Source organism: Hippoglossus hippoglossus, chromosome 10 (genome assembly GCF_009819705.1).
Source record: "Hippoglossus hippoglossus isolate fHipHip1 chromosome 10, fHipHip1.pri, whole genome shotgun sequence".
Lineage (NCBI taxonomy): Eukaryota > Metazoa > Chordata > Actinopteri > Pleuronectiformes > Pleuronectidae > Hippoglossus > Hippoglossus hippoglossus.
Window position 1 is genome coordinate 27645479 of NC_047160.1, and position 25238 is coordinate 27670716.

At 41.5% G+C, this 25238-nt stretch overlaps 3 protein-coding genes across 7 annotated transcripts; 2 read left to right on the top strand and 1 right to left on the bottom strand.

Annotated features, from left to right (window-relative positions):
• The first annotated feature begins 744 nt into the window (after positions 1 to 744).
• On the top strand, positions 745 to 14486 carry LOC117769073 (TBC1 domain family member 9B). 3 transcript variants are annotated; one of them, XM_034597665.1, is made up of 24 exons: positions 781 to 836; positions 915 to 1101; positions 1983 to 2093; positions 2177 to 2295; positions 2373 to 2604; positions 2741 to 2999; positions 3380 to 3587; positions 5172 to 5369; positions 7031 to 7177; positions 7319 to 7469; positions 7554 to 7768; positions 7980 to 8097; positions 8180 to 8382; positions 8514 to 8596; positions 8807 to 8936; positions 9043 to 9141; positions 9221 to 9289; positions 11432 to 11672; positions 12655 to 12720; positions 12907 to 12975; positions 13166 to 13219; positions 13435 to 13479; positions 13562 to 13659; positions 13757 to 14356. In XM_034597665.1, exons 2-24 carry the CDS (start codon positions 984 to 986, stop codon positions 14354 to 14356), a joined length of 3633 nt encoding a protein of 1210 aa, XP_034453556.1. In that variant the 5' UTR covers positions 781 to 836; positions 915 to 983. The 3 variants fall into 3 exon arrangements, with proteins under 3 accessions (XP_034453557.1, XP_034453555.1, XP_034453556.1); XM_034597664.1 differs by having other exon boundaries at positions 746 to 1101; positions 13757 to 14486; XM_034597666.1 differs by lacking the exon at positions 12907 to 12975 and having other exon boundaries at positions 745 to 1101; positions 13757 to 14486.
• Positions 14487 to 15334: 848 nt separating this feature from the next.
• On the top strand, positions 15335 to 21136 carry mrnip (MRN complex interacting protein). Of its 2 annotated transcripts, XM_034597670.1 has the most exons (7): positions 15335 to 16013; positions 16543 to 16602; positions 19530 to 19627; positions 19703 to 19730; positions 19810 to 19919; positions 20326 to 20350; positions 20662 to 21132. In XM_034597670.1, exons 1-7 carry the CDS (start codon positions 15954 to 15956, stop codon positions 20962 to 20964), a joined length of 684 nt encoding a protein of 227 aa, XP_034453561.1. In that variant the 5' UTR covers positions 15335 to 15953; the 3' UTR covers positions 20965 to 21132. The 2 variants fall into 2 exon arrangements, with proteins under 2 accessions (XP_034453561.1, XP_034453562.1); XM_034597671.1 differs by lacking the exon at positions 16543 to 16602 and having other exon boundaries at positions 20662 to 21136.
• Positions 21137 to 21187: 51 nt separating this feature from the next.
• sqstm1 (sequestosome 1) lies at positions 21188 to 24877 on the bottom strand. 2 transcript variants are annotated; one of them, XM_034597667.1, is made up of 8 exons: positions 24533 to 24877; positions 23983 to 24078; positions 23442 to 23707; positions 22850 to 23051; positions 22699 to 22767; positions 22414 to 22532; positions 21622 to 21796; positions 21188 to 21548 (listed from the first exon to the last, which is right to left on the bottom strand). In XM_034597667.1, the coding sequence occupies exons 1-8, from the start codon at positions 24690 to 24692 to the stop codon at positions 21385 to 21387; spliced, it is 1251 nt and encodes a 416-aa protein (XP_034453558.1). In that variant the 5' UTR covers positions 24693 to 24877; the 3' UTR covers positions 21188 to 21384. The 2 variants fall into 2 exon arrangements, with proteins under 2 accessions (XP_034453558.1, XP_034453559.1); XM_034597668.1 differs by having other exon boundaries at positions 22850 to 23048; positions 24533 to 24870.
• Positions 24878 to 25238: the final 361 nt, after the last annotated feature.

Sequence of the window (25238 nt, forward strand, 5' to 3'; positions counted from 1 at the left end):
ACACTGGCTTCCAGTGTCACTGAGGATTGATTTTTAAATAATTGTACTTATTTTTAAGTCTCTTAATGGTACAGCACCCTCATACATCGCTGACTGTTTATTGGAATATGTTCCAAACCGTTCCCTCAGGTCTTCTACCGCTGGCTTGCTCAAAATCCCCAAAACAAACTATAAAAAGTTTGGGGAAGCAGCTTTCTCTTGCTATGCACCAAAGGTTTGGAACAAACTCCCACCACACATCAGACAAGCTTCTTCTGTTGATAGTTTTAAGAAACAACTGAAGACATATTTCTACAATCTTGCTTTTAATTAATTTTATCTGTTTTATTTCTATTCTTTCATTTATTTTTTTATTTTTCCTAAGTCTTTGTTTTATTGCTAAGATTTTCTTATTGATCTCTTATTTTATGTCTTTCATTTTATTGATTTTATTGTAAAGCACTTTGAGCTGCATTTTATGTATGAAAGGTGCTGTATAAATACATTTATTATTGTTATTATAAATATCAGTATAGAATTAATGATAACTGATGTAACCCTAACATTAGAATAAAATCATTAATCAAAGATATTAGAACATCAGTATAGAAGTAATAATCAATGATATAATATTAACATTAATATAAAATATCAAACAGAATCTCAAACAACGTGATGACGTTTTCTGTCTCGTCATGATGCAGTGCTCGCAGAGGGCGTGTCCTGTGTCGTCAGACCCGGAAGTGATGTACATTCTTCTGACGTCTCTGAAAACAACATCAGCAGTTCCGTGTTTGTTCCGTTATTTTCCGGTGGAGGGGCAGTAACTCTGTGTTTTTCCGGTGGAGGGGCAGTTACTCTTTGTTTTTTCCGGTGGAGGGTCAGTAACTCGGTGTTTTTCCGGTGGAGGGGCAGTTACTCTTTGTTTTTTCCGGTGGAGGGGCAGTAACTCGGTGTTTTCCGGTGGAGGGGCAGTAACTGTCGGCCTTCTCCGCCAGGGGGCGATGTGGATCCAACCGGAGGAGGTGCTCCTGGTGGGGGCGCTCTGGGTCTGGGAGCGGGCCAACCCATTCTTCATTCTGCAGAGGAGGAGGGGGCACGGCCGTGGGGGGGGGCTTTCCGGTGAGTACCTGAGGTCCAGGCTGCATTACCCCTCCAGACATCCAGGGGTCTAAATCCGATGCACTGAGGTTCTGGTCCTGAATACAAATCCAGTTCCCCTGAGCTGTCGACCATTATCACATGGCCATCATCAGTTCAGTTGCTATGGAGACGGACTTTGTTATGTCACGTGGCTGCATTCAGATCGTCCATTTTCCTTAGGAACTTTCCTAACTGAGTGAAATGACCTGAAGTGTTTCAGCAGCAACTGTGTGAACCCTAACCCTGAGGAAAGGAGCTTCACTGCTTCCTAACTTATCTCCTTTAGCAGAGGAAACAAATCTATTTATTTAATTTTTCTATTAACTGATTGTTACATGTTTCCTCTGTAAGTGTCATTCTGTTAAAACAGTAAATTTCCCTATAATAATAATAATAATAATAATAATAATAATATATATATATATATATATAATAATTTGGGCGACAGCACAGAGCACCTTTCTGTCTGTCTGTATCTACTGTCTCAATAAAGTTCATAGAATAAATATGCTGAGAGTAAGTGAAGTCAGATTTTCTCCGCATCGAGGAGTGATTTAAACTCTGCTGCTGAAGACTCATTATGATTGGGATTGGTCAGATGCTGCAAACAGCGCCTCCTTTATGTGAGCATGCTCAGGAAAACCCTGTTTAACTGCTCATGAACATGTTCCTCAGAAAATTCTGTCTCCTGAGTCAAGAACTCGACTTCAGTGTGTACATGTGTGTTCAATTTTGTCATGTGACTACTTGTTCAGCTCAGTGAAACAGGTATTTAAAAAATAAGTTGAACTGGTCTCTGTCTGTACCTGTCTGTCTCTGTGTATATGTCTGTCTGTCTGTACTTGTCTGTGTGTGTGCAGGTCTCCTGGTTGGGACTCTGGATGTGGTTTTGGACTCAAGTGCTCGAGTGGCTCCTTACAGAATCCTGTTACAGACGTCAGAATCTCAGATCTACTGGAACATCGCCTGTGGTGAGTCCACTGGACTGGTCCGGAGCAGAGTGGCAGCAGTGGGAGTAGCTGAGTGTTTGTTGACCCTCGACTGTGTCTTGCAGGCTCGTCCAGGAAGGAGATCACGGAGCACTGGGATTGGCTGGAGTCCAACCTTCTGCAGACCATCTCCATCTTTGACAATGATGAAGACGTCACCACCTTTGTCAAAGGGAAGATCTCTGTAAGTCATTCCTTCCTTATTCTCTTCACTGTTCCTCTACCTGTGTACCTGTCAGTGAGTGATGTCACTTCCCACAGGGCATCATTGCGGAGGAAAACCGGCTGAAGCCGGGAGCGGAGCAGGAGGAGGATTGTGGGAAGTTTCGGGAGGCAGAGCTGAAGATGAGGAGGTTGTTCGGGATGCCTGATGAAGAGAAGCTGGTGAATTATTACTCCTGCAGCTACTGGAAAGGAAGAGTCCCACGGCAGGGCTGGCTGTACCTGTCCGTCAACCACCTGTGCTTCTACTCCTTCCTGTTGGGCAAGGAGGGTACGAGCGGCCAAGCGGCCAATCACAGGCCAGAGTTTAATCCAAAGTTTTTAGTGTGTGTAGAACAGGAAACTCTTAATATTAATGTAGAGATGTTATTGTACCATATTGTTGTTGTTATTGTCCCACCCCCCAGTGTCCCTGGTGGTGCCGTGGACAGAGGTGACCCAGCTAGAGAAGAACGCCACCTTGTTGTTCCCAGAGAGCATTCGTGTCAGCACTCGTCACACTGAACATTTCTTCTCCATGTTCCTCAACATCAACGACACCTTCAAGCTGATGGAGCAGCTTGCCAACATCGCCATGCGTCAGCTGCTTGACAACGAGGCGTTTGCTGCCGACTGTTCGCTGCCCAGACCCTGCAAGACACTGAAGAACGTGTCTGCGCTGAAGAGGTCTCACTCAGCTCAGTAATCGTGCACCAAGATTACAGGGTTCACCTGTTATCATATGTACAGTGTGTGCGCACGTCTTTTTGTGTTGTTTGTTTGTCTCTGATATTTGTTTATTTGTGATGTTTGTTTTTTGTTTGTTTTTGTTGTTTGTCTGTTTTTCATAGTCTCATATTCACAAATCACAGTTTGTCTCATAGATCTTAACAAGAAGCAACATCCTCTGTTCTTAACCCTCAACAAGAGTAAAAGTACCAAAATAACTTTATTAACAGGAAAAACCATAGAAACCTGAGAGAGTCACATGTGAGGATCCCTCTCCCAGGACGGACACAAGTACAATAGATGCTGCATGGTTTTTATGTGTGTTTGGTTGTTGGCAGGGATCTGGATGCGCGGGCGAAGAACGAGCGTTACCGTGCAATGTTTCGTCTTGTGCAGGACGAGCGTCTGGACGGACACACGGACTGTACGCTGTGGACACCATTCGCCAAGATGCACGTGGTCGGACAATTGTTTATTTCCAACAACTACATCTGTTTCAACAGCAGAGAAGAAGATCTGTGTCAGCTGATCATTCCACTCAGAGAGGTAAGTAATCATGTCCTTTGGCCCTGTACTACGAAGCAGAATTTGTGGTTATTGGAGTAACTTCAGGTTGTTTTCAGTCCTACAAAGCTCATTCACTTCTTATCGGGGTAAATTACCATGGTAACTTATGTTGAACGGCTAACCTTCTCCGGAGTAGGGGGGTCTTCCATCAAAGTGGCTCAACATTAATCCTGGCTTACTTTGAAAAGTCTGGCTTATTTAGGTGAGAGATCCATGACTCTGTCTTAAATGAATTCCTGCTCAGGCACTATGGTAACTTATGCTTCAGAGCTAGCCTGCTCTGTACCAAGATTACGGTCTATCTATGTTTAGCTGTCTCTCAAAGAATGTCAGAAAGGTGGAAACAAGTTGTCGAAAGACAGTTCCGCACATTTTTTTGTCACGCTCACACTCTAATGCCTGTGATCAGAATAATTTAAAAAACAAGTGTGAATACAAGGTTTCCACGACAGAGAAATTATCGATTATTTGCGCCACTGTTTCAGGATCAGAACAGAAGCAGTGGTTGGTTTGTGCCATGTCAGAGTCTGAGTGTCGTCCTCCACACTCCTGCTGACCTGCACTTACTTTACACTTTAACTATAAACCGACACTCATCACAAGTTATCAGGACCTGAGCTGTACTGAAGTTAATTTTGTGTTTGTTTGATTCACTCCAGAGTTTATGAGACACGTGTACACACACACACACAAGCTCATGTAAATCATAACCATCTCATCCTGTTCACTGAGCTGGTTACATATATCCTGTGCCAGATGTTTAATATTAATTCAAGAGCAATTTTTGTTCATAGAGCCAGAGAGTCCATTTTATTTATTGTTTTTGGTTGTGTGTCGTTTATGTTTTATTTATTGAGGATATTTCAATATTTGAATGTACCCTAACCCACATGTCAGACCGAATATTTGTAAGAATTAGGTTCATTGCTCTTTGAAAGGGTTAACGTGCATGATTATGCTATAAAACTGTCATTATATCAGTGGTATGAAATGGTGTCAAAATGATGACAATAATATTATTCATCACAATAATTTCTGGGCCAATATATCATCCAACAAAAATTGTTATTGTGTCAGGCCTACCTTAATATTTTTAATAATGCACCAAGTTATAGGTTTCCTTGTTCAGTTTTACATATCCAAGCAAAATTGGTATTGTACAAGGAAATACCCTTACCTGAATAGATATTTAATCAGATCGAATCAAGACCTTGTGAATCGGAATCGATTAATAATAAGCAATAATTTAGTGTGGCCCTCGAAGGATGTCATGAAAATTAAAATGGACCTTGACAGAAAAAAGGTTCCCCACCCCTGACTTAGCCTGACTGTGTTTCTTAGGTTAAGTTCAGCTGGGTAACTGAAAGATATCCTGGGTAAGTTGAACTCACTTCATAGTACAGGCCCCTGATTTTGTTTGGCGCCAACATGAGTTTAAATTATTTTAATAGAAACATATATCTAACAATAAATCTTCAATCTTATTGATTGATTGATTGATTGATTTGTATGTGTTGAGTGTTGATGTTTCCAGTATTTTACCCATAATCCTCTGCTCCTCAGGTGTCCATTGTGGAGAAGGCGGACAGCAGCAGTGTCTTACCATGCCCTGTCTCAATCAGCACCAAGAACAAAATGAATTTCCTGTTTGCCAACCTCAAAGACAGAGACTTCCTGGTTCAACGCATCTCCGACTTCCTACAGCGAACACCTGACAGTGCTTGGGGCAACACCAGCCCGCTGTCTCTGATTGGTCACTCGGTATGTCACTCATTGTCATAAGCAGTTTTCAGACATGAAGTCTGTAAAGTAGTGGCCACTCACTCATCACTATTTAGTGAGTTCGTCCTTTTTTTGTTCTGGTGTCCAAATGTTACGTTTATTTAATTTTCATACCTTACCCTCATAGTAATTTTCATATTCAAATTTTTTTCCCACAATGCACTGTGAAAAGTAAGTGTACAACCAATGGTCACTAGCTGAGCAATATATCCCATCATGCATTGTGCTCGCAGCGGAGAGACGATAGGAGTCAGGGCAGCAGGAACAGCCCGACCTGTCGTATAAATGTAAATAACTGAGACAAACAAGTTTATATCTACATTTAAAGATGATCATTCAACATTTTTTTAACTAAAAGTATTATTACTAAGTATAAAATAAACATTTAAAATTATGGTTCGTTCACGTTCACCCTTTGAATAGACGAAAATAGATTTTCACTGTCGTTGGAGTGAACGTCTATTTTTTTATCAAGCCATCATTTGAAATACCATGAGCGAGAGAAAGTGTGTGTGTGTGTGTGTGTGTGTGTGTGTGTGTGTGTGTGTGTGTGTGTGTGTGTGTGTGTGTGTGTGTGTGTGTGTGTGTGTGTGCTCCCAGAGGAGGGCTCCAACCCCCCCCTCTCGCTCAGAGACACGCAGTGAGATCAGAGCTCGTGCACGTGAAGCAGCCGCTCAGTGACTCTGTAGAAGTGAAACACAGAGTTTCTCTGGTCTCAGCTGCTCAGTGATCAGCTGCTTCAGGATCAGAGCAGAAGCTGCAGCTGGTTTGTACCGAGCTGGAGTTTCTGTGTCCTCCTCCACTCGGCTTCACTGGAACTAATACACACTCATCACTAGTTATCAGGACCTGATCAGCACAGGAAGTCACTGAGTGTTGGTTTGATTCCACAGTTTATGAGGCTGCATTTAAACATCATGAAAATGACTCGTCAACATGTTCAGTCCAACACGAGACGCTCAGTCAGGACTCAGTGTTAGAATGAGCGACACGCAGACACGATCCGACTCCATCGACTCAGAACCAAACACACGACCGGACGTTTGTCACCTGAATCCTCCCAATAAAAAACTGAACAAATGAACGTGAACTAGTTCATTTTAAGTGTGAACTGGCACAACACTGCATACCTGTGTGAGCAGCTTTTCTCTGTGATGAGGATGAACAAAAACCCAGAGGAGTCGTCTCACTGATGCACACCTTCACTCCATCTTTTCCACAGCACAGGACCTAACCCCAAAAATGAATGAACTGGCAGCCAAGAAAAGATACCAAACATCTGGCTCTGGTACATGAATGTACATGAATGTACATAAAAGAGGAATGTAGCCTACCTAAATATGTTTTCTTTTCGCACTTTATCCAATATCCTGTCTATACTGTTTAATAAATGTTGACCCGGTTTGGCCCTCGACGTAGTTCTAGTTTTTAATTTTGGCCCTCTCTGTGATTGAGTTTGACACCACTGTACTACGTCATAACCCTGCGACAATGACGTAATTACTGGCACAGAGAAAATGATCCGAGTCGTGTCTGACAGTGTTTTTTTCTTTTGGTTTGTTAACAACCTGATCCTCTGTCATCCAATCAGAGAGAAGAGTTGATTTAATTTACCTTTCATTATGATTTTTTGTCCTCAGGTGTCTTCCAGTGTCCCTTCTTCCTCATCTGGAGGATCTCAGTCTGCCCACAGGGGGCGCCAGTACCACCCCGGTCTGCCCACAGCCAGTCAGGGTCTGCTGCAGCTCTACTACCAAGACACTCCAGAGGACCTGGGTCCCAAAGCCGTGAGTTCATGTCCCAGAATGGATCCATGTGGTACCGTGCTGAAGTTTTGGTTCTGTTACTGAGTAGAACTGTTAGATGTTGATCAGTAAAACTTGATGTGTAACATGAAGTTTGTCCTCTCCCCCTCACCTCCCCTGCAGATGAAGGAGAAGATGAAGGAGGAGTCGTGGAACATCCATTTCTCAGAGTTTGGTCGAGGAGTTTGTATGTACAGAACATCAAGAACCAGAGAACTGGTTCTCAACGGGATCCCAGAATGTCTGAGAGGAGAGCTGTGGTTACTGTTCTCTGGTCAGTGTCCATTTATTCATTCATTCAATAACTCATTAGCTCATTCATTAATTCATTCATTCATTCGTTAATTCATTCACTTAGGGGCACAAAATGAGATGGTGACCCACCCAGGTTACTATGGAGACCTGGTGGAGCAGGCCATGGGGCTGTGTTCATTGGCGACAGAGGAAATCGAGCGCGACCTCCATCGATCGATGCCTGAACACCGAGCGTTCCAGAACGAGACGGGCATCACCGCGCTGCGCCGCGTCCTCACCGCCTACGCCCATCGCAACCCCTGCATCGGATACTGTCAGGTCATTATGTCACATTAAATATATTATTTAAAACTGGTAACAATTAAAATAACGGCAGGTGAAGTATTATAATAATAACAACTTTTCATTAAAAGAAATTGTAAAATATTTGATCTTAAAAAAATAATCAGAAGGGAGTGGCTGTGGTTACACACCTGTCAGTCGTGGCCCTTCATTGAATAAAGACTGAGGTTATCTGCACCCCCTACAGGCCATGAACATTGTCACCTCTGTCCTGCTTCTCTACTGTACGGAGGAAGAAGCCTTCTGGCTGTTGGTGGCGCTGTGTGAGCGAATGCTGCCCGACTATTACAACACCAGGGTTGTAGGTCAGTAACAGTCTGTGACCTCTGTGACCACCAGCTCTCAGATGAGAGGGGGCGCTGTGTGACATAGTGTGTGTTCCTGCAGGAGCTCTGGTGGATCAGGGTGTGTTTGAGGAGCTCACCCGGGCGTTCCTCCCCCTGCTGTACGAACACATGCAGGACCTGGGCGTCATCTCTACCATCAGCCTGTCATGGTTCCTCACCCTCTTCTTGTCAGTGATGCCGTTTGACAGCGCTGTCCTATTGGTCGACTGCTTCTTCTACGAGGGCATCAAGGTCATCTTCCAGGTACTAACCCACTAGTTACTGACTGCTTATTGGTTAAGTACTAACTGATTACTGACTGGTTGCATCTCTCTTTTCCTCTGACCTCTGCCACCTGTAACTACACTACTTCCTTACTCTGAATTTACCTCCAGGTGGCGCTGACTGTACTCCATGACAACATGGACGCCCTGCTGTTCTGCAGTGATGAGGGAGAAGCTATGACCATCCTGGGCAGGTACTGACAGACTGGACAGGTAGAGAGTTGACAGGCAGAAACGGTAGACAGGTACAGACGGAATGGACCGCTAGAGACAAGGTGGACAGGTAGAGACAGTGGACAGGTAGAGAGTTGACAGGCGGAGACAGTGGACAGGTAGAGAAAAGGTGGACAGGTAGAGATTGGACAGGTGGACATGTTAATCTAATAAAATGTGTTTGAATGCAGGTACCTGGATAATGTTGTGAATAAACAGACAGTGGCCCCGCCCATCCCTCACCTGCATGCCCTGCTGACGAGCGGAGATGTCCCCCCACCTGAAATCGACGTCTTTGACCTCATCAAGTCGTCCTATGAGGTCATTTATCTGTCTGTCCATCTATTCCTCTATCCCTCTGTCTGTCCATCTGTCCAACCATATGTCAGCTTCTGTCTCCTGAGACAGTTTCTTCTTCTCTGAGCAGAAGTTTGGTAGCCTACGCTCTGATGTCATCGAGCAGATGAGGTTTAAACAGAGGTTAAAGGTCATCCAATCCCTGGAGGACACGGCCAAGAGGAGTGTGGTACGTCCTGTTAGCATGCTAAAAGAGAATGCTAACATGCTAATGCAGATGGAGTGTTTATACATGTGTGTGTGTCCAGGTGAGGGCGATGATGACGGAGTCAGCATTCAGTATCGACGAGCTCGAGGACCTCTTCTGTCTCTTTAAGGTAAAAACAAGAATCATTCAGCGGTGTATTGCATCAAAGTGGCCCTTGTAATTTATACTTCTGAGCTAACCTGCTCCGTACCAGGATTACAGTCTTGCTCTGTTTAGATGTGTCTCAAAGAAAGTCAGACAGGTGGAAAAAAGTTGTCAAAAAAAGGTTACTTGCAAAGTTTTTGTCACACTCATGCTCTTAATATCTTTGATCAGAATAAACTAAATAATTCTAAAGTTTTTACTCATGAAAAAATTAAATTTCTGTCACAATCTGTTTGTCAAAGTTTTGTTGAATCTTTTATTAGTTATTATTTTCAAGCCGTGAAAAGTGCAGTGATTCCGTCGTCTCCTGCAGTAAAATGCAAAGTTAAACCTAATTCAAAAAGGCAGACGTGTGTAAAACCTGATTGGTTTGGTGTGAACTCTTTGTTCCTGTGGTTCTGTAGCTGCAGAAGATTTTAAATCATGAATTAACTTCAGCATGTTGTGACTCTGCAAGAACATAATGTCTCACTGAGATATAAAGTGTTAGTGAGGATCATCACAGACTCAAACCTGTGGAGTTAAACAAGTCAAAACCTTGGACATAGAGCCCCCCCCCCCCCTCTATTCCAGCACCTCTGCAGCTGTAAAGGCTCAGCTGGACGTCGCCCTCTATTGGCTGTGGCATCTTTTTATGGCTAAAAGATTCATATTTACAGATTTGCTTCTGTTTAAAATACACTTTTCACTTTTCATTAGAGGCGACCTCATACTCTGAAGTATTTGTACTTTATCTTGTTTGTGTTTGTTGGGATGTGACAGAATAAAGTTTATTAGGTCAGTGAGTCAGAGGCTTCACACAAACTTCATCAGGCTCATTCACAGTAAATGTTCTGTATTGATTTCAAAGAGATCTGATATTATACAGCTTCATATCCACAGTCTGACCCTAGTGATCTGACAGTTCATTTATTAAATGAAAACATGTCGGCTGTGGAGGAAGATTAACAGCACGTGTGAGTTTGTAATAAATTCTGCAGCTTCTGATACTAATCCTGACATTTAGCTGACTTTGTGAGATCAGTGCTACGAATCTTCTCTCCTCTGTCTGTGGCTTCACTCCCTCATCACTTCATTTTCACATGTGCTCGTAGAATCCTCATCTGTTGTGTAAACTCTCACATTCAGTCTGTCAGAGAGTTTCTGTCCTGACGTCTCCTTTGCCTCGTTGATCACCACATGTTTCATTTCTTGGTAAATACGAGTTTGAATTCTTCATCAAGCTCGACGATCATCTGTTGATCTGCTCCATAAAAACACACCACACAGGTTTTTGTCTTGCAGGGACATTTTGTCCTCTTTTCTACAGTTGATTATTCTGGGGTGAATAAACATGACCAAAACGAGGCTTATGAAAGCCTGGTTTATTACAGCCTGGATAGAACCAGCCTTCATTAGACACTGAATGAATTGTGTTAGTGGAACAACTTAAGCCTGAAGTGGAAGTTGAAGCTAATTCAAGCTGGACCTTTTCATTTAAGTCAGGATTAGTTTATCTACTTTGATGGAAGAGCCCCCTGTTTGGGTTCATGTTAGTTTTTCTTTATTTGTTTACATTTGTATTTGTTTGTTGTGTTGACTTGTTTTCAATCAATAAATCAATCACATTTTATTTTTATAGCCCATATTCACAAATCACAGTTGTCTCATAAATAATATATCATATAATATATCATATATAGATGTTAACAAGGATCAACTTCCTCTGTTCTTAACTCAACAAGAGTCAAACAGAAAGTTAGTGATCAGTGAATAAAGCTCAGTCCCATGTGAGGATCCTCTCCCAGGACACAAGTCCAACAGATGCTGATGGAACTGAACACATCAACACAACAACACATCAACACAACAACACATCAACACAACAACAGGATTCACTACATGAGAAGAACCAGTTTGTAACTTCATGTTTAAAGTGTTTCTACATAATGTGTGATGGAGATGAAGGAGCAGATGAACTGAGGAGTTCCTGATGGTAGAAGATGTGAGGAGACGTGTTGTGTATCAAGAAGTCTTGTGTTGTCATAGTCCATAATCAGGATCCACCATGATTTTTGTTGATTATTTTTGTTTATTTGTTACATTTATTTGTTTTGTTTCTCTTCAGTCCAAACACATGACGAGTTGTTACTGGGGCTCCAGCAGTTCTGCAGCCGAACGTCATGACCCCAGTCTTCCGTACCTGGAGCAGTATCATATCGACCTGGCTCAGTTCTCTCAGCTGTTCTCTGCGCTAACCCCCTGGGTCTGTGGAAGCCACACCCCCTCTCTGTCAGCCCGCCTCTTCAGACTCCTGGACCAGAACCAGGACGGACTGGTCAACTTCAAAGAGTTCGTCACCGGACTCAGTGAGTCCACTTCCTGTAAACCCTAGTTCTGGTTCCGATGTCTCTTACCAGGGACCCATAGTGTCAGATATAGCTTATAATATTAATTATCTATTAATTGGCTGCAAGGACCCTTTTTGGATTGCTTTGAATACTTTTCTTCTTCTTCTGTTGCTAAATAAATTGCATGTAAACATACTCGGAAACTAACCCTATTACTTTCGCCTAGAAAAATGTAATTTGGCTCACATGTGTATCATGCCCAAAACGCACAAATAATCCTCTTGCCCTGGCCACACCCATCAGGAAGTCGGCCATTTTGGATTGAACATGCAAATTTGGCGTGATTTGGGGCGTTTTGACACGTGCTACAAAATCCTACTCCTACAGATTTCATCCGATTGACTTCAAATGTATTTTTTGTGATGGAGGGACTTTCTGAGTTTGAGTCAGGGGGTGTGGCCGTGGCCTGATTGTGAATTTCAATGATTTGCTCTGAAACAGGAAGTGCTTTTAACATCAATGTATATTGTCCAATCTGCCTCAAACATCACATGTACGACAAATGTCCTGCTTTGAACAGATCCATATGATAATATTCAATTATAGTCATAGCGCCCCCTAGCTGTAACAGGAAATGTCATATTTAACATTAGGAAGTTCTTATAGGCCTTACAAAGGGCTTAAAAAGCACTCAGTTTGACATTGAAAATGTTGGAAGAACACTGTTCGTAGGACGGAAAATGAAACATGATGTTACCTTGATAACCACAAATCCTGCTTCGTAGTACAGGGTCTAGATCATATGATCATCCTGATCAAAACATTATCCTTGTAAGTTAAACTACAAAGTTTTCTTATCCAGCTATGAGCGTGTTCATGTGACAGAGGCCGAGTTGTCTGTAGGATTGAAAACTGTGAATTAAATATGAAGTTAACCCTGCTTCAAAAAACACGTGAGAACATGGTTCTCTCAGTTAATGTGTTCTCTCTGTTTCTACAGGTGGGATGTCTCATGGAGACATGATGGAAAAACTTAAACTGTTGTACAAGCTCCACCTCCCCCCAGGTAACCCTTGGACCCCACATCACATGTGACCTTGACACAGGATCAAACATGGTGGTCTGGTCTGACCAGTTACCCAAGAACACCAAATAATTTCATCAGTTTATTCATCTATCAGTTTGTTTGTTTATTGGTCTTTGTCTTTTGTCCTCATGTGTTTGTTTATATATTTGTTTGTTTGTGTTTCAGCTCTGTGTCCTGAGGAGGCAGAGTCTGCTCTGGAGGCGACACACTTCTTTAAAAAGGATAAACAACGAGGTGAAAACTGATCAAAATATAAATAAACACGTGTTTAATATATTTACACTGTAAATATACATATATTTATATAAAGTCGTTATTATATCAATATAATATAACAATATACATATATATATATGTATAATACATTTTTTTAATGTATGTATAAAGTATGATGTAATTCATTAATCTGGGTTTTTTTCTCCAGAATCTCACTTCCTGTCTGATCCGGACTCTTTGCGTCAGCAGGAAGTGACCATAGGTTTGTGATGCTGTGATTGGACAAAACCTGTAGTTGCTCCCCTGGCAATGATGTCATATATAATGAGCTCACCAGCCCTGCTGTGATACCTGCAATATGACATCAATGATGGGGGCGTGGCCAGAGGCCAAAGATCAGAACAGGAATTATGACGAACACTCGACATCTCAGTGACTCACACTGTTATTGATTGATTGATTGATCTCTGTAAACAGGTGAGGAGGGGAAAGATGCAGCTGGAGACAGTGAGGAGAAGAAAGGTAAATGATGAAGTTTAGGTCAATGTTGCAGGCGGTTCGTCCACTCAGAGGTTCCTGACCTTTGACCTGTGGTGTGTTTCAGAGGAAAAGGTGAAGGACTACAGGTACTACCTGAGGATGTGGGCCAAAGAGAAGGAACCCAAGTCAGAGACCATCAAAGACCTGCCTCGCATGAACCAGGTAAGAACGTGTCAGGTGTTCGCTAAGGTTGAGGTGTGTACATGTGTTAACGTTTGTGTGTGTGTGTGTGTGTGTGTGTGTGTGTGTGTGTGTATAGGAGCAGTTCATTGAGTTGTGTAAGACTCTGTACAACATGTTCAGTGAGGAGCCTCTGGAGCAGCAGCTTTATCACTCCATCGCCACTGTGGCCAGTCTGCTGCTGCGCATCGGCGAGGTCGGCAAGAAGTTCAACAACGGAACCAAAAAGATTGAGACCGCTGCTGCACAGGCTCCGCCCCCTTCTCAGAGGGAGGAGGGGCCTGGTGAGGGGGGGTCAGGTGAGTCCCGGTTGTGCGAGGCGCTAGCTGACGCCTACCTGGAGCCGCAACCTCTGCACATGTCCGACGAGGAAGCCAAAGATGACATGTCACTGTCGTCATACTCAGTGGTGAGTTCCAGCTCGCTGCAGTGCAAGGACATCGCAGACGACACAGTGCTGATTGGTGGAGAGCAGCGACAGGGCAATGTCTTGGATGTTGATTGGTCAATCACCTTTGAGCAGGTACTTGCGTCACTGCTGACGGAGCCACCGCTTGTTGATTACTTTGAGAGGAAGGTGGACATCCAGAGCAAGATCGTCAGCTGTAAGACTCAGCGGGCAGTGGAGCGCCAGATTAGCTCCAACTCCGACCATGAAGTTACCCAGCAGTCTGTCTGACTCGCCTTTATCTGTCCTGATTGATTAGTTAATCCTGAATAAAGTCTCAGCACTAACAGTTTTTAATGTCCAAACATCTCATCAATTAATACAAAATCTTGCACAGGAGGTTGATGTCAAAAACAGGAAACAAAGTTTAGGAATATAAAGTGAGAAATAATAAAGGTCACTTTATTTAGAGGAAATAAAATTGGTGTTCAATGTTTTTATTGACAGTTTCTTAAATTAATCATCAGATCAATAAAGTCACAAATCGTTCACCGGGTGAATTCACACCTTTTATTTTGATGTGTGTGATGACGCTGTTTACTTCCTGTTGACTGATGATTTCAGAGGATTTTAAATCAATCGTGTTCTGTATTGTTCTAATAAACACTACTTCTTTTTTGGTGTCCCCTGGATTTAAAACTAAAAATATGAAGTTTTATTTTCTGATAATTTTTATTGTTTAATATTTTATGTTTGTGTTTTTTTTTTTACACTTTCACAAAAATATTAAAATCTTCACATTAATGTTTATTGTATGAAAACAAAGTAAAATCACTGTTTATTTTTCTCTAGTTTTGATAAAGGTGTTCATCAATATGTCAAATTATTGATCATTAAAAACTAATTAACTATGAACAATAAGTGACTGGACTTAATGACTGATTGCAAATAAAGTTTCTAATAAATAAAACAATGATTAATTTAAACGAACAGATGCGATTTATAGACTGAATCTCTCTAGCGCCTCCTTCAGGACAGTGTTTGAAGCAGCAGAGACTCCAGTTGGTTAAAGAGACAACATTGTACGTCATATTACGACATCATGACGACGCCAAAGTAGGAGTTAATTTGTAATTTTTTTATGTTTATTTTCTTAATGACCGAAAAAGATCCACGTCAGAATGTTCCAGAGAGAAAAGAAGTCATGTTATTAATAATTCATGAATTATTATGCATTTATTTGCTGAAATCTATGTGTGATGACAAACAAATCCTTTTCATTTCATTTGTTCATTTTTAATTTGTATCAGAAAAGAGACATAAACATTTCATTCTTCTCTGTTCTGATTCTCATTCTGAAGGAAAATAAGCATTTCTTTGTTCTTGAGGATCTGGATGTCAACATTGTTCACAAATATAATATATAAACATTATTTAATAATGATATCATATCCGTCAGTGGAATGACACAAACTCTTCCTTCAATGTGTTTGACTTGATGTCACTGAACTGATTATAGATTATTAAAATGTTTTCATCCTGATTCTTTGTGCTGTCCTTTTTTATTTTTCACTTTTAATTAGATCTAAAAAAATTATCTCCTCGTTTATTATCTTATTTCATTCTTCAGTAAAAATAATTTCCAACGTCAAGGACTGTACTTTCTTGTTTTGTACTTTTTTTTTAAAGTACCACGAAGTTCCTCCGGCCTTTAGGGGGCGCTCTGACTTTAAATGCTCATCGATCCCGCCTCGACGTAAACTGTGACGTTTCATCACGCTGCAAATAGTCCCGCGAAAAATCCCTCGGTATTCGACCGTCGACACCAAAACAAGAACAAGAACCAGAACCAGGATCAGACCCAGGATCAGACCCGTTTGAAGACGTCATGGTTCAGGAGTTTCATGTCGTTCGATGTTTCACTTGTGAAAAGTTCCAGGTTCAACAGGTAACACACACACACGCACGCACACACACACTTTGTATGTGGGGCGGCTGTGGTTGAGGGGGTAGAGCGGTCGTCCTCCAACCAGAAGATCGGCGCGTGCGCGTGTGTCTAGAAAAGATATTTATAAATACAAACCACTTTATTGGTTTAAAAACTGCCCTGCTCCGTGTCTGTCAGGTGAGAGGGTGACTCTCTGCCCTGCTCCGTGTCTGTCAGGTGAGAGGGTCACTCTCTGCCCTGCTCCGTGTCTGTCAGGTGAGAGGGTCACTCTCTGCCCTGCTCCGTGTCTGTCAGGTGAGAGGGTCACTCTCTGCCCTGCTCCGTGTCTGTCAGGTGAGAGGGTCATTCTCTGCCCTGCTCCGTGTCTGTCAGGTGAGAGGGTCACTCTCTGCCCTGCTCCGTGTCTGTCAGGTGAGAGGGTCATTCTCTGCCCTGCTCCGTGTCTGTCAGGTGAGAGGGTCACTCTCTGCCCTGCTCTTTGTCCCTCAGGTGAAGAAGGTCACTCTCTGCCCTGCTCTTTGTCCCTCAGGTGAAGAAGGCGACCAGGTGGAGCTGTAAAGTTTGTGGAGAGAAACAGTCCCTGCTCAAGGTCAGAATATTAATATTACTTTTAAACAGTTCACATTAAACTGTTGAGGCAGTTTCAAATCTAAACTTCATCACAGAAGAAAGTTTGAAATCTTAAATGTAAAGCGTGTTCCATACTTGAAGAGCCTGAGGTTCCACCTCCTGTTCTACTCTCTGAGACTCGAGAACCACAGTGAGTCTGCACGGAGACAGAACTGATCTGTTGGATAATATCAACTATTTAAAAGTCGTGTGTAATATTCAAGTGGAAGATTTTATATTAAAAAATCCTATTGGCGTTTTCACTTGTGTGTTTCATCTAAATTGTACGAATTGTTGTTTTCTTTACTCTGAAATGTGCCCTTTATATTTAAATACTTTATATTTAAATACTTTATATTTACATCAGGACCGGGTCCTCTCTACAGAGGCCGCCATGTTTTTTACAGTAGCCCAAACTGGACAAACTAAACCTTTTTGAGTTTTTATGACAACTGAAGCTGCCACAGGTTCTTTTTCATGTTTGGAAGGGGGGGGTTAGGGGTATTCAGCTGCAACAACTGCGACTTGCAAATATGCCCCCCCTCCTGCTTTTTGTTCAAATCAACATTGCTGTCACATGCTCCTCTTTAGACTGAGAGCGGGGTGGAGTCTACACACACGCACACGCATGAGACGTGACGCACAGTCAGGGCTCAGTGTAAAAGTGAATATAGCGACAGATACATGATACAACACCATAGATTAATAACTAAATACATGATCGTAAGTTTGTCATCTAAATCATAACCATCCTGTTTACTGAGCTGGTTACATATATCCTGTGTCAAATGTTTAATATTTATTCAAGAGCAATTTTTGTTAACAGAGCCAGAGTCCATTTTATTTGTTGTTTTGGTTGTGTGGTTTGTTTTATTTATGTTTTATTTATTGAGGATATATAATATTTTAAATTCTAATTCAAATGTCAGACTGAATATTCTTAAGAATTGAAAGTTCATTGGGCTTTGAAAGGCTTTACTTGCAGGATTATGATCTAATATTAAAAAAATGTCAGTGGTATGAAATATTTTCCAAACGATGACAATATCATTTATCTCAATAATTTCTGGTTCAATATATCATCCAACAAAATTTGCTGTCATGACAGACCTTAATATTTTTAATAATGCACCAAGTTAAAGGTTTCCTTGTTCAGTTTACAGCTTTGGTTGTCTTATAATTTCTTTCATATCCAAGCAAAATTGTTATTGCAGACTGAAATAGCCTAAACTGAATCAATATTGAATGAAATGTTAACCTTGTGAACCCGAACCCTTTCAGCACAGATGAGGATTAGATATGATGAGGGTCCCTGCATGTGGACACAGTGGAGGACCTGATTAGAATCAGTCTTGAGGGAACGAGCTTGGAGGAGGTTTATGCCGAGGAGGCTTAGCAGACGAGGTTCAGTCAGAGCCAAAGAGCTAAAGGCCCATAAACAAGGTTTTCAGAGGAGCCAGGTCCAAGTGGTCCTCAGGGGCATGTGCTCCAAAGGAGGGGGAGGGAGAGGCTCTCTGTAAGAGAAGTTGCTTGTTTACTTGTTTTGTTGTGGTAGTTATTTTGTACATTTTCTATTTATTACCAAAACAGTTATCAGTACAACAGTTAAGAATGAAAGAATATGAATGCGTTGCATTGTATATCGCAAGTGGTGCGCCTACATTTTGTGCTGGTGCCCCTAAAACCAGTGTTAGTGGAAAAAGTTAGTCTGGAGCTCTGATATTGTAATTTCTGTAAGTTGTCTATTTATGGGGGGAAATGTGAATAATTGCATTGCAGTACGATATAAGGTGTGCCCCTATATTTTCTGCTTGTGCTCCTAAAATTTTCAGTATGGGGCTACAGTGCTCCTGGTAAAAAAAGTTAGTCTGGAGCCCTGGAACCTTTAATGTACGATGGGTCTTTATTATTTTATCATGTAGGTGTTTTATGTGAGGAGCCAACACACGAGTGATTACAATATTCAACCAAAATATAATTATTTTTTGGTTATTTTGATTACGATTTTTGCCACAATCGAGCAGCTCTAAATAGACTTCATTTAATAAAATTACTGTACGATATACGTATCGCAATAGATGGCAAAAACTGCATAAATGGTGTTCCATGCGCAGCGCATTCATGCTCTGCATGTCAATATATTTGGCCAATCAGATGGAGCCCTGCTGGCCTAGATGATAAATTAAAGACATTCCGATCATTGACAGGTTTTTCTGTCAATGAATCGTTATTGTAAGAAGAAAATAAAAGAGAATTTGAAAACAGAGATTAGATCTCGTTTTGCCTCCTCCAACTAAATTCTGCTCTGGAAACTTCTAGAGATCACGTTTGTCCCGAGTTAAATTCATCAATATGAGCGGTTGATTATATATAATAGTTGTGTAGCTTATTTATGATCCCAGAACCTGAGGGAATTAACACACACAGTGTGTGTGTGTGTGTGTGTGTGTGTGTGTGTGTGTGTGTGTGTGTGTGTGTGTGTGTGTGTGTGTGTGTGTGTGTGTGTGTGTGTGTGTGTGTGTGTGTGTGTGTGTGTGTGTGTGTGTGTGTGTGTGTGTGTGTGTGTGTGTGTCCCCCTATCTCTCTCTCTCACATATACACAAAGTGTGATCGGACACGTGTAAACTCAGTCTGGGTAATGTATATAAACTTAGTAAATGTATGTGGAGCTAGAGGAGATGGTGTCGTTTGGTTTGATGCAGCGCACAGCACAAACGATAGAGACACAAGAGGATGTAAATTACTGACGGAGTCGCTCATAAATAATTAAATAATCCTCTTCTACTTCCTGTCAGAACTTTTCATGTCCTGATCATAAAGAATGTAAAGTCATGACAGACACAGAAATGTACCTGATTGATTGATTGATTGATTGATTGATTGATTGATTCATTCATTCATTGTCAGGAGTTTGGGCGGGGCTCCGGGGCGGACTGCAGACGTCATGTTCAGAAACTGAACGCCATGATAGGAGCCGTGGTGGAGGAGCAGGAGGAGTCACCATGGTAACCAACCTGTCCCACAATACACTGCAGCTTGGTCTGCTATCAGGATTCTCATCTGTGTGTGTTTGTTACCAGGGAACCTGAGGAGGAGAAAAATGACCAGGTGACCGCGCACACACACACACACACACACACACACACACCTGTCAACAGGTAACAGGTTTTGAACTTTGCTCTGACAGGTGACAGTGACACAGACTCAGGTGAGTCGCTGGAGCAAATACATGGAAACACCTGAGGAAGCGGAGCTAGAGGAGGAACAGCAGCTGCATGGCAACAACATGACTGACAGGTGTGACGTTGTTTATTAAAAGAAAACAAAATTTGGAGCTGTTGTATAGAATCCAAACTCCGTTGATTCAAATCACAGTTAGGACAGTCGTCTTGCTTCAACCCCAAAAAAGTGCGACCCATAGATGCACTTTATGAATGAGTGATTGGCAGTAAACTGTACTGTACAAGACTAGATAAGCGTTATATAAATACAGATCATTTACAATATTAAGTTAAAAATGTACATTAAGTTTTGTGTTGTCGTACAAAAAGTTAAAAATGTTATCGTATAGAAAGTTAAATGTAAATAAAAATGTATAATTAAATATATTTAACATGTTAGTCAAAATGTTAAGTTATTTAGTAAATATATAAATACATTTATATCATGTGTAGAAAGACCTTTGACCTCTGTTTCCTGACAGGAAGAGAAGAGATTCACCCGAGCAGGTACGATGATGACATCACCAACAGGTTTAACCAACACTTTTTCTGCTTTCACTGTTGATGCCGAGTCCAGTTGAGTTCAGGTGATCTAGAACCAACAGTTGTGAATGAAGAAGGTGGTTCTGGACTAATGTGGATCTATTTGGATGATTTTTTTGTGTCCTGAATCATTTCCACATAAAAGCCTGATTTTAACTCAAATGATTGATAACATTTTCTTTTTTAATTAAGTTTTTTAATGTTTGTTGAAATTTAGATTTTATTTGTTTACATATAATTATCAACGTTGGACTTTCTGTCCTTCTCTTTCAAAGTTCTGCAGGAACCCTGAGAAACCATCAGCCAGAACCAGCAGTCCCCCCGAGTCCAGTCGGGCCCGTTCCAGGTCACCAAATGAGAACAAAGGGAGCTGCGGCCATTTTTCGAGGTGGACTTGTTTCCTCGGGTGTGACTCTCAGGTGCAGGAGTCACGTGACCCAGTTGTCAATGGGGGGTGTCAACAAGTGGGTGGGGACACATCTCTGTCCTGTGGTGACATCATCACCAGCTCCCGCCCACTACTTCCTGTTTCCTCCCTGTTTGAGACTGAAGACGATTTCAGCTTTGACGAGTTTTAATTAGAAAAATTAAACTTGACAACGATTTAACGGTGTTAAATCTACTAACATTCATCTGTTTCTTTGTTGTTGTTCTCTTTAATGAATGAAAAAACCTGAATAGTTTCAGGTTGATGTCAGTGATAAGATATATTTCTGTTTGATCAATAAAAATATTGTATTAAAATCAGCTGATTAACTTTCTGGTTTATTTATAAACAGATCAACGCAAAAAATCCAGACATTCAGTTCTTCATGTTTTTATTGTTGATTATCACAAAACAAACACTAATCGATGAGCTTAAGTATTGATTAACAAGTTAAAGTTTTGAATAACTAATCATCTGACAGATAATCTTAGGTTACAGAATAAATGATTTGTAGTTATGCCATTGGTTAAGAACAGGTGATGTCAGTGATTACATCACAATGTTGGCACTATCACGGCTGAGGTGGGCGGGGCTTCTTGGCATACTGGATGGCGTCGAGCGCGGCTCCAATGTCGAAGTTTTTGGCCTGAAGGAGTCGAGTCAACCACCCCCCCTCATCATTGAAGCCCATGGTCAACATGAGGGACAGAGACTCGATCAGACGGGGGTCCGCCTCTGGTGAGGGAGGGGTCAGAGGTCAGCAGGGTCATAAGGACCAATCAGACACTGGAGCAGAATGTGGTCTCACCTTCAGGCAGGTGAGGATATAGAGCTGCCTCCCTCAAACCTGTTGGCCCCTGCTTTCCTCCTGAAAAGGGGTCCTGGTCCTGTTCCCCAGGCTGCAGGGACTGAAGTTCTCCAGTGGAGGGGTCAACCTCTCTGGGGCTGAGGTGAGTCCACTCCTCATCAGATTCTCTGCCAATCTGAAAACCACACAGTCACTTCAATATCCGGTTCTGAACGTAAACCAAGTCAGAATGTGACTTGGTTCTGAACCTGAATCTTACCCGGGTCAGATTCAGGCTCGGTTAAGGGTCTTGTGTCGGATCTGTCCGTCTCATGGAAGAACCTGACAAATTTAGAGGTAAATATTTAGCTTATGTTTTCATGTACGTTTGTCAACAGGATGGACAGATTTCCAGTAAACCTGATGTTTTATAGCTCAGAAAGAAACTCATTAAATTCCGGTGCAGATCTGGATCAAGGAATTTTTTTTATCTCTTTCTTAAACCTTTATAGGGTTAGTTTTCTAGAATTTGTCAAGAAATGATTCAGGAATCCTCAGTTAATATTATTATTATTATATATAATGTATAAAGAGTTAAAATCTGTGAACATGTGATATTTAGTGCGGATCCTGGTCTGATCTCAATAATATGGTGATAGTGATTAATCAGCCGAATATAATGTGCTCTCAGTGTCCTCGTTGATAATTGAATAATTAATCGATGAATTTTCTGTTAGTGATTAATCAGCAGATGGAGTCGGGGTCAACACGTCTGAACCCGACTCAAAGCTCAGCTGTTTCTGAAGAACTGACCTTTGACCCCTCACTGCCGACTCCGTCCATCTCCACGTCACCCCACCCACCTGAACTCTGACAAGTGTTCACCTTCGACCTCTGACCCTCGTGCTCCACATCGATGTCCACGTCAATACCTGACATCACACATGACAGCACTTCCTGTTTAAGGGCATTTGAAGCCATTGTAGGCCATTTTAGGCCTTCAACTGTGCTTTTACTTCGAAAAGACCATCACTTCCTGAGTGAGAACCAATCAGAAAAGCTTTATTCTTCTCAAGTGTGAACGATGACATCACTCACCCAGCGGGCTCAACATGGCCGCCACTCCTTCCCCAATGTTCTTCAGGAAGTCCACGCTGGCCTGAGAAGCTGCAGACAGAGGTCAGAGGTCATTAAAGGTCACAATGATCATATTATCAATATTGATTAAATTGCTGGTTCTGACACTGACCACAGTCAGAAGCCTGTTCCTGGGTCTGGTCCTGGGTCTGGTCCTGGGTCTGGTCCTGGTTATGGGTCTGGTCCTGGTTATGGGTCTGGTCCTGGTTCTGACCCTGGTTATGGGTCTGACCCTGGATCTGGGTCTGGTTCCACATGCATCTAATCCTCTTCATGTTATGAAGTTTATTAAACATCCCCCGAGGAAACCACTGCTGAGAGACAGAGAAAAAACAGTTCTCACAAACGTCCTGGATCAGGTTCATCCTTGTGGATCAGGTCAGGTTTTTTCCTTCTCATTTGGTCAAAGTGATCATTTTGACTTTAAATAGAATCAACAACAGAAAAACCGACGAGAACAAATGGTCTCTCTGCAAAGAAATAACAAAACTTTACTAATAATGAATAATAATAACTAATCAATAATTATTACTCAAGTGTTAATTTAGTATTCATGCTGTGATTGACAGACAGTTGATCTAAAGTCAGCTGCTGCCCTCTGGTGGTCAAAGCCACACCGACATGACCACTCTAGTAGAAACATTCCCAATAAAACATTAAGAATTAAGAGTTGGATGTTATTTCTTTCCCATGATGCACCTCACCTGCAGCGGGTGCCAGATGGGCAGCAGAGCGTGCTCGGTGTGAGTCCCTTTGGCCTGGCAGGTGGAACAAAGGTCGTAGTTTGGACAAACCGAACACTTGAAACGAGTTCCCACCACGGGACCTTCACAGCCGTCACAGGTGACATTAGGGTGCAGGGCGGGGGGCGGGGCCAGGTGAAGGGGAGGGGCATGGTGGGAAGGAGGGGGGGCAAAGGTGAAGGGGGGGAAGGCGTGGAGAGGAAAGTCTCGACGGTGCTCCTTTTTCTCTAAAAAATGTAAATAAAACTTTATTAAATCAAAGACACACTGACAATTTTAATTAACCTGATGATTAAAAGCAATTATTATTGGTTGTTTAGATTATAGATGATTAATATCTTACCAATATAAATCACATGACTATTCACATACAGTGGTCATGTGGTGTAAACAGGTGAGTTTTGGGTGAGTAGATCACATCAATCAATCAGTCACGTTATTTGTATAGCCCATATTCACAGATCACAATTTTTTCTCATAGATCTTAACAAGGTGCATGTACCTTTGATGAAGAGGCGGAAGGTGTTGTCCTTCATACACGACAAACCCATCGTCAGTTCATCATCAGAGGAAAACGCCACCAGGTCTCCATCTTCATCTGAAATGTTCAACATCATCTTCATCATGTATCATTAATAGTATAAATATTAACGTGTATCATTAACAGTATAAAACATGTATCATTAATTGTATAAACATATAAACATGTATCATTTATAAACATATAAACATGTCTCATTAATTGTATAAACATATAAACATGTATCATTAATAGTATAAATATTAACATGTATCATTAACAGTATAAAACATGTATCATTAATTGTATAAACATATAAACATGTATCATTTATAAACATAAACATGTCTCATTAATTGTATAAACATGTATCATTAATAGTATAAACATATACATGTATCATTTATAAACATGTATCATTAATAGTATAAACATATAAACATGTATCATTAATAGTATAAACATATAAACATGTATCATTAATAGTATAAACATATAAACATGTATCATTAATAGTATAAACGTGTCTCACCTCTGTAGAACATATTGAAGTTCTTCAGGTTGGTGAAAACTGACGCAGTTTTCTGGTTCAGTTGCTCGAAGGAAACGTCCTGATTCATCGTGAACCTGCGGATTTCTTTCACCGCCTCGTCTTTACCGAGCAGGTAAATCTTCACCGTGACCACCGACATGTTAACTAACTGAGTTAAACTCGCTAACTAACACTAACTCTACTGAAAGTAACTGGAAGATTGACTAAACTAACTGAACTAACTGAACTAAACTCACACAAACAGCGTCTGACACTAAAGAGACAAACTTTGTGACGCAGCGTCAAATCCTCACTTTAATGTTTACTTCCGCAGTTGACGTCTCCGTCGTGTTGATACGTCAACGCTGACACGGCCTCTCATTGGTCCCCTCACGAAGTACCACCCACTCGACCAATGTGACACGGAGAAATGACTCAGCACTTTCCAATGAGGGACTTTCCCCTCAGCGGACCAATCGGATTCATCCAAGTTCAGATGAGTCATCGTCATGAGACAAGATGGCGGACAGATGATATTTGTTTTTCAAAGTTTACATCAGTGTTGAGGAGAAAAAAACAAACAGTTTATTATCTTTATTCATATAAATCTTTTCTAGTCTTGATGAAACTTTATGCACTTTACAGAACAGGTGATTGCATCTATGGTTCAGTCAAATAAATCAAGCTTTTTTTTTCTGTCATGCAT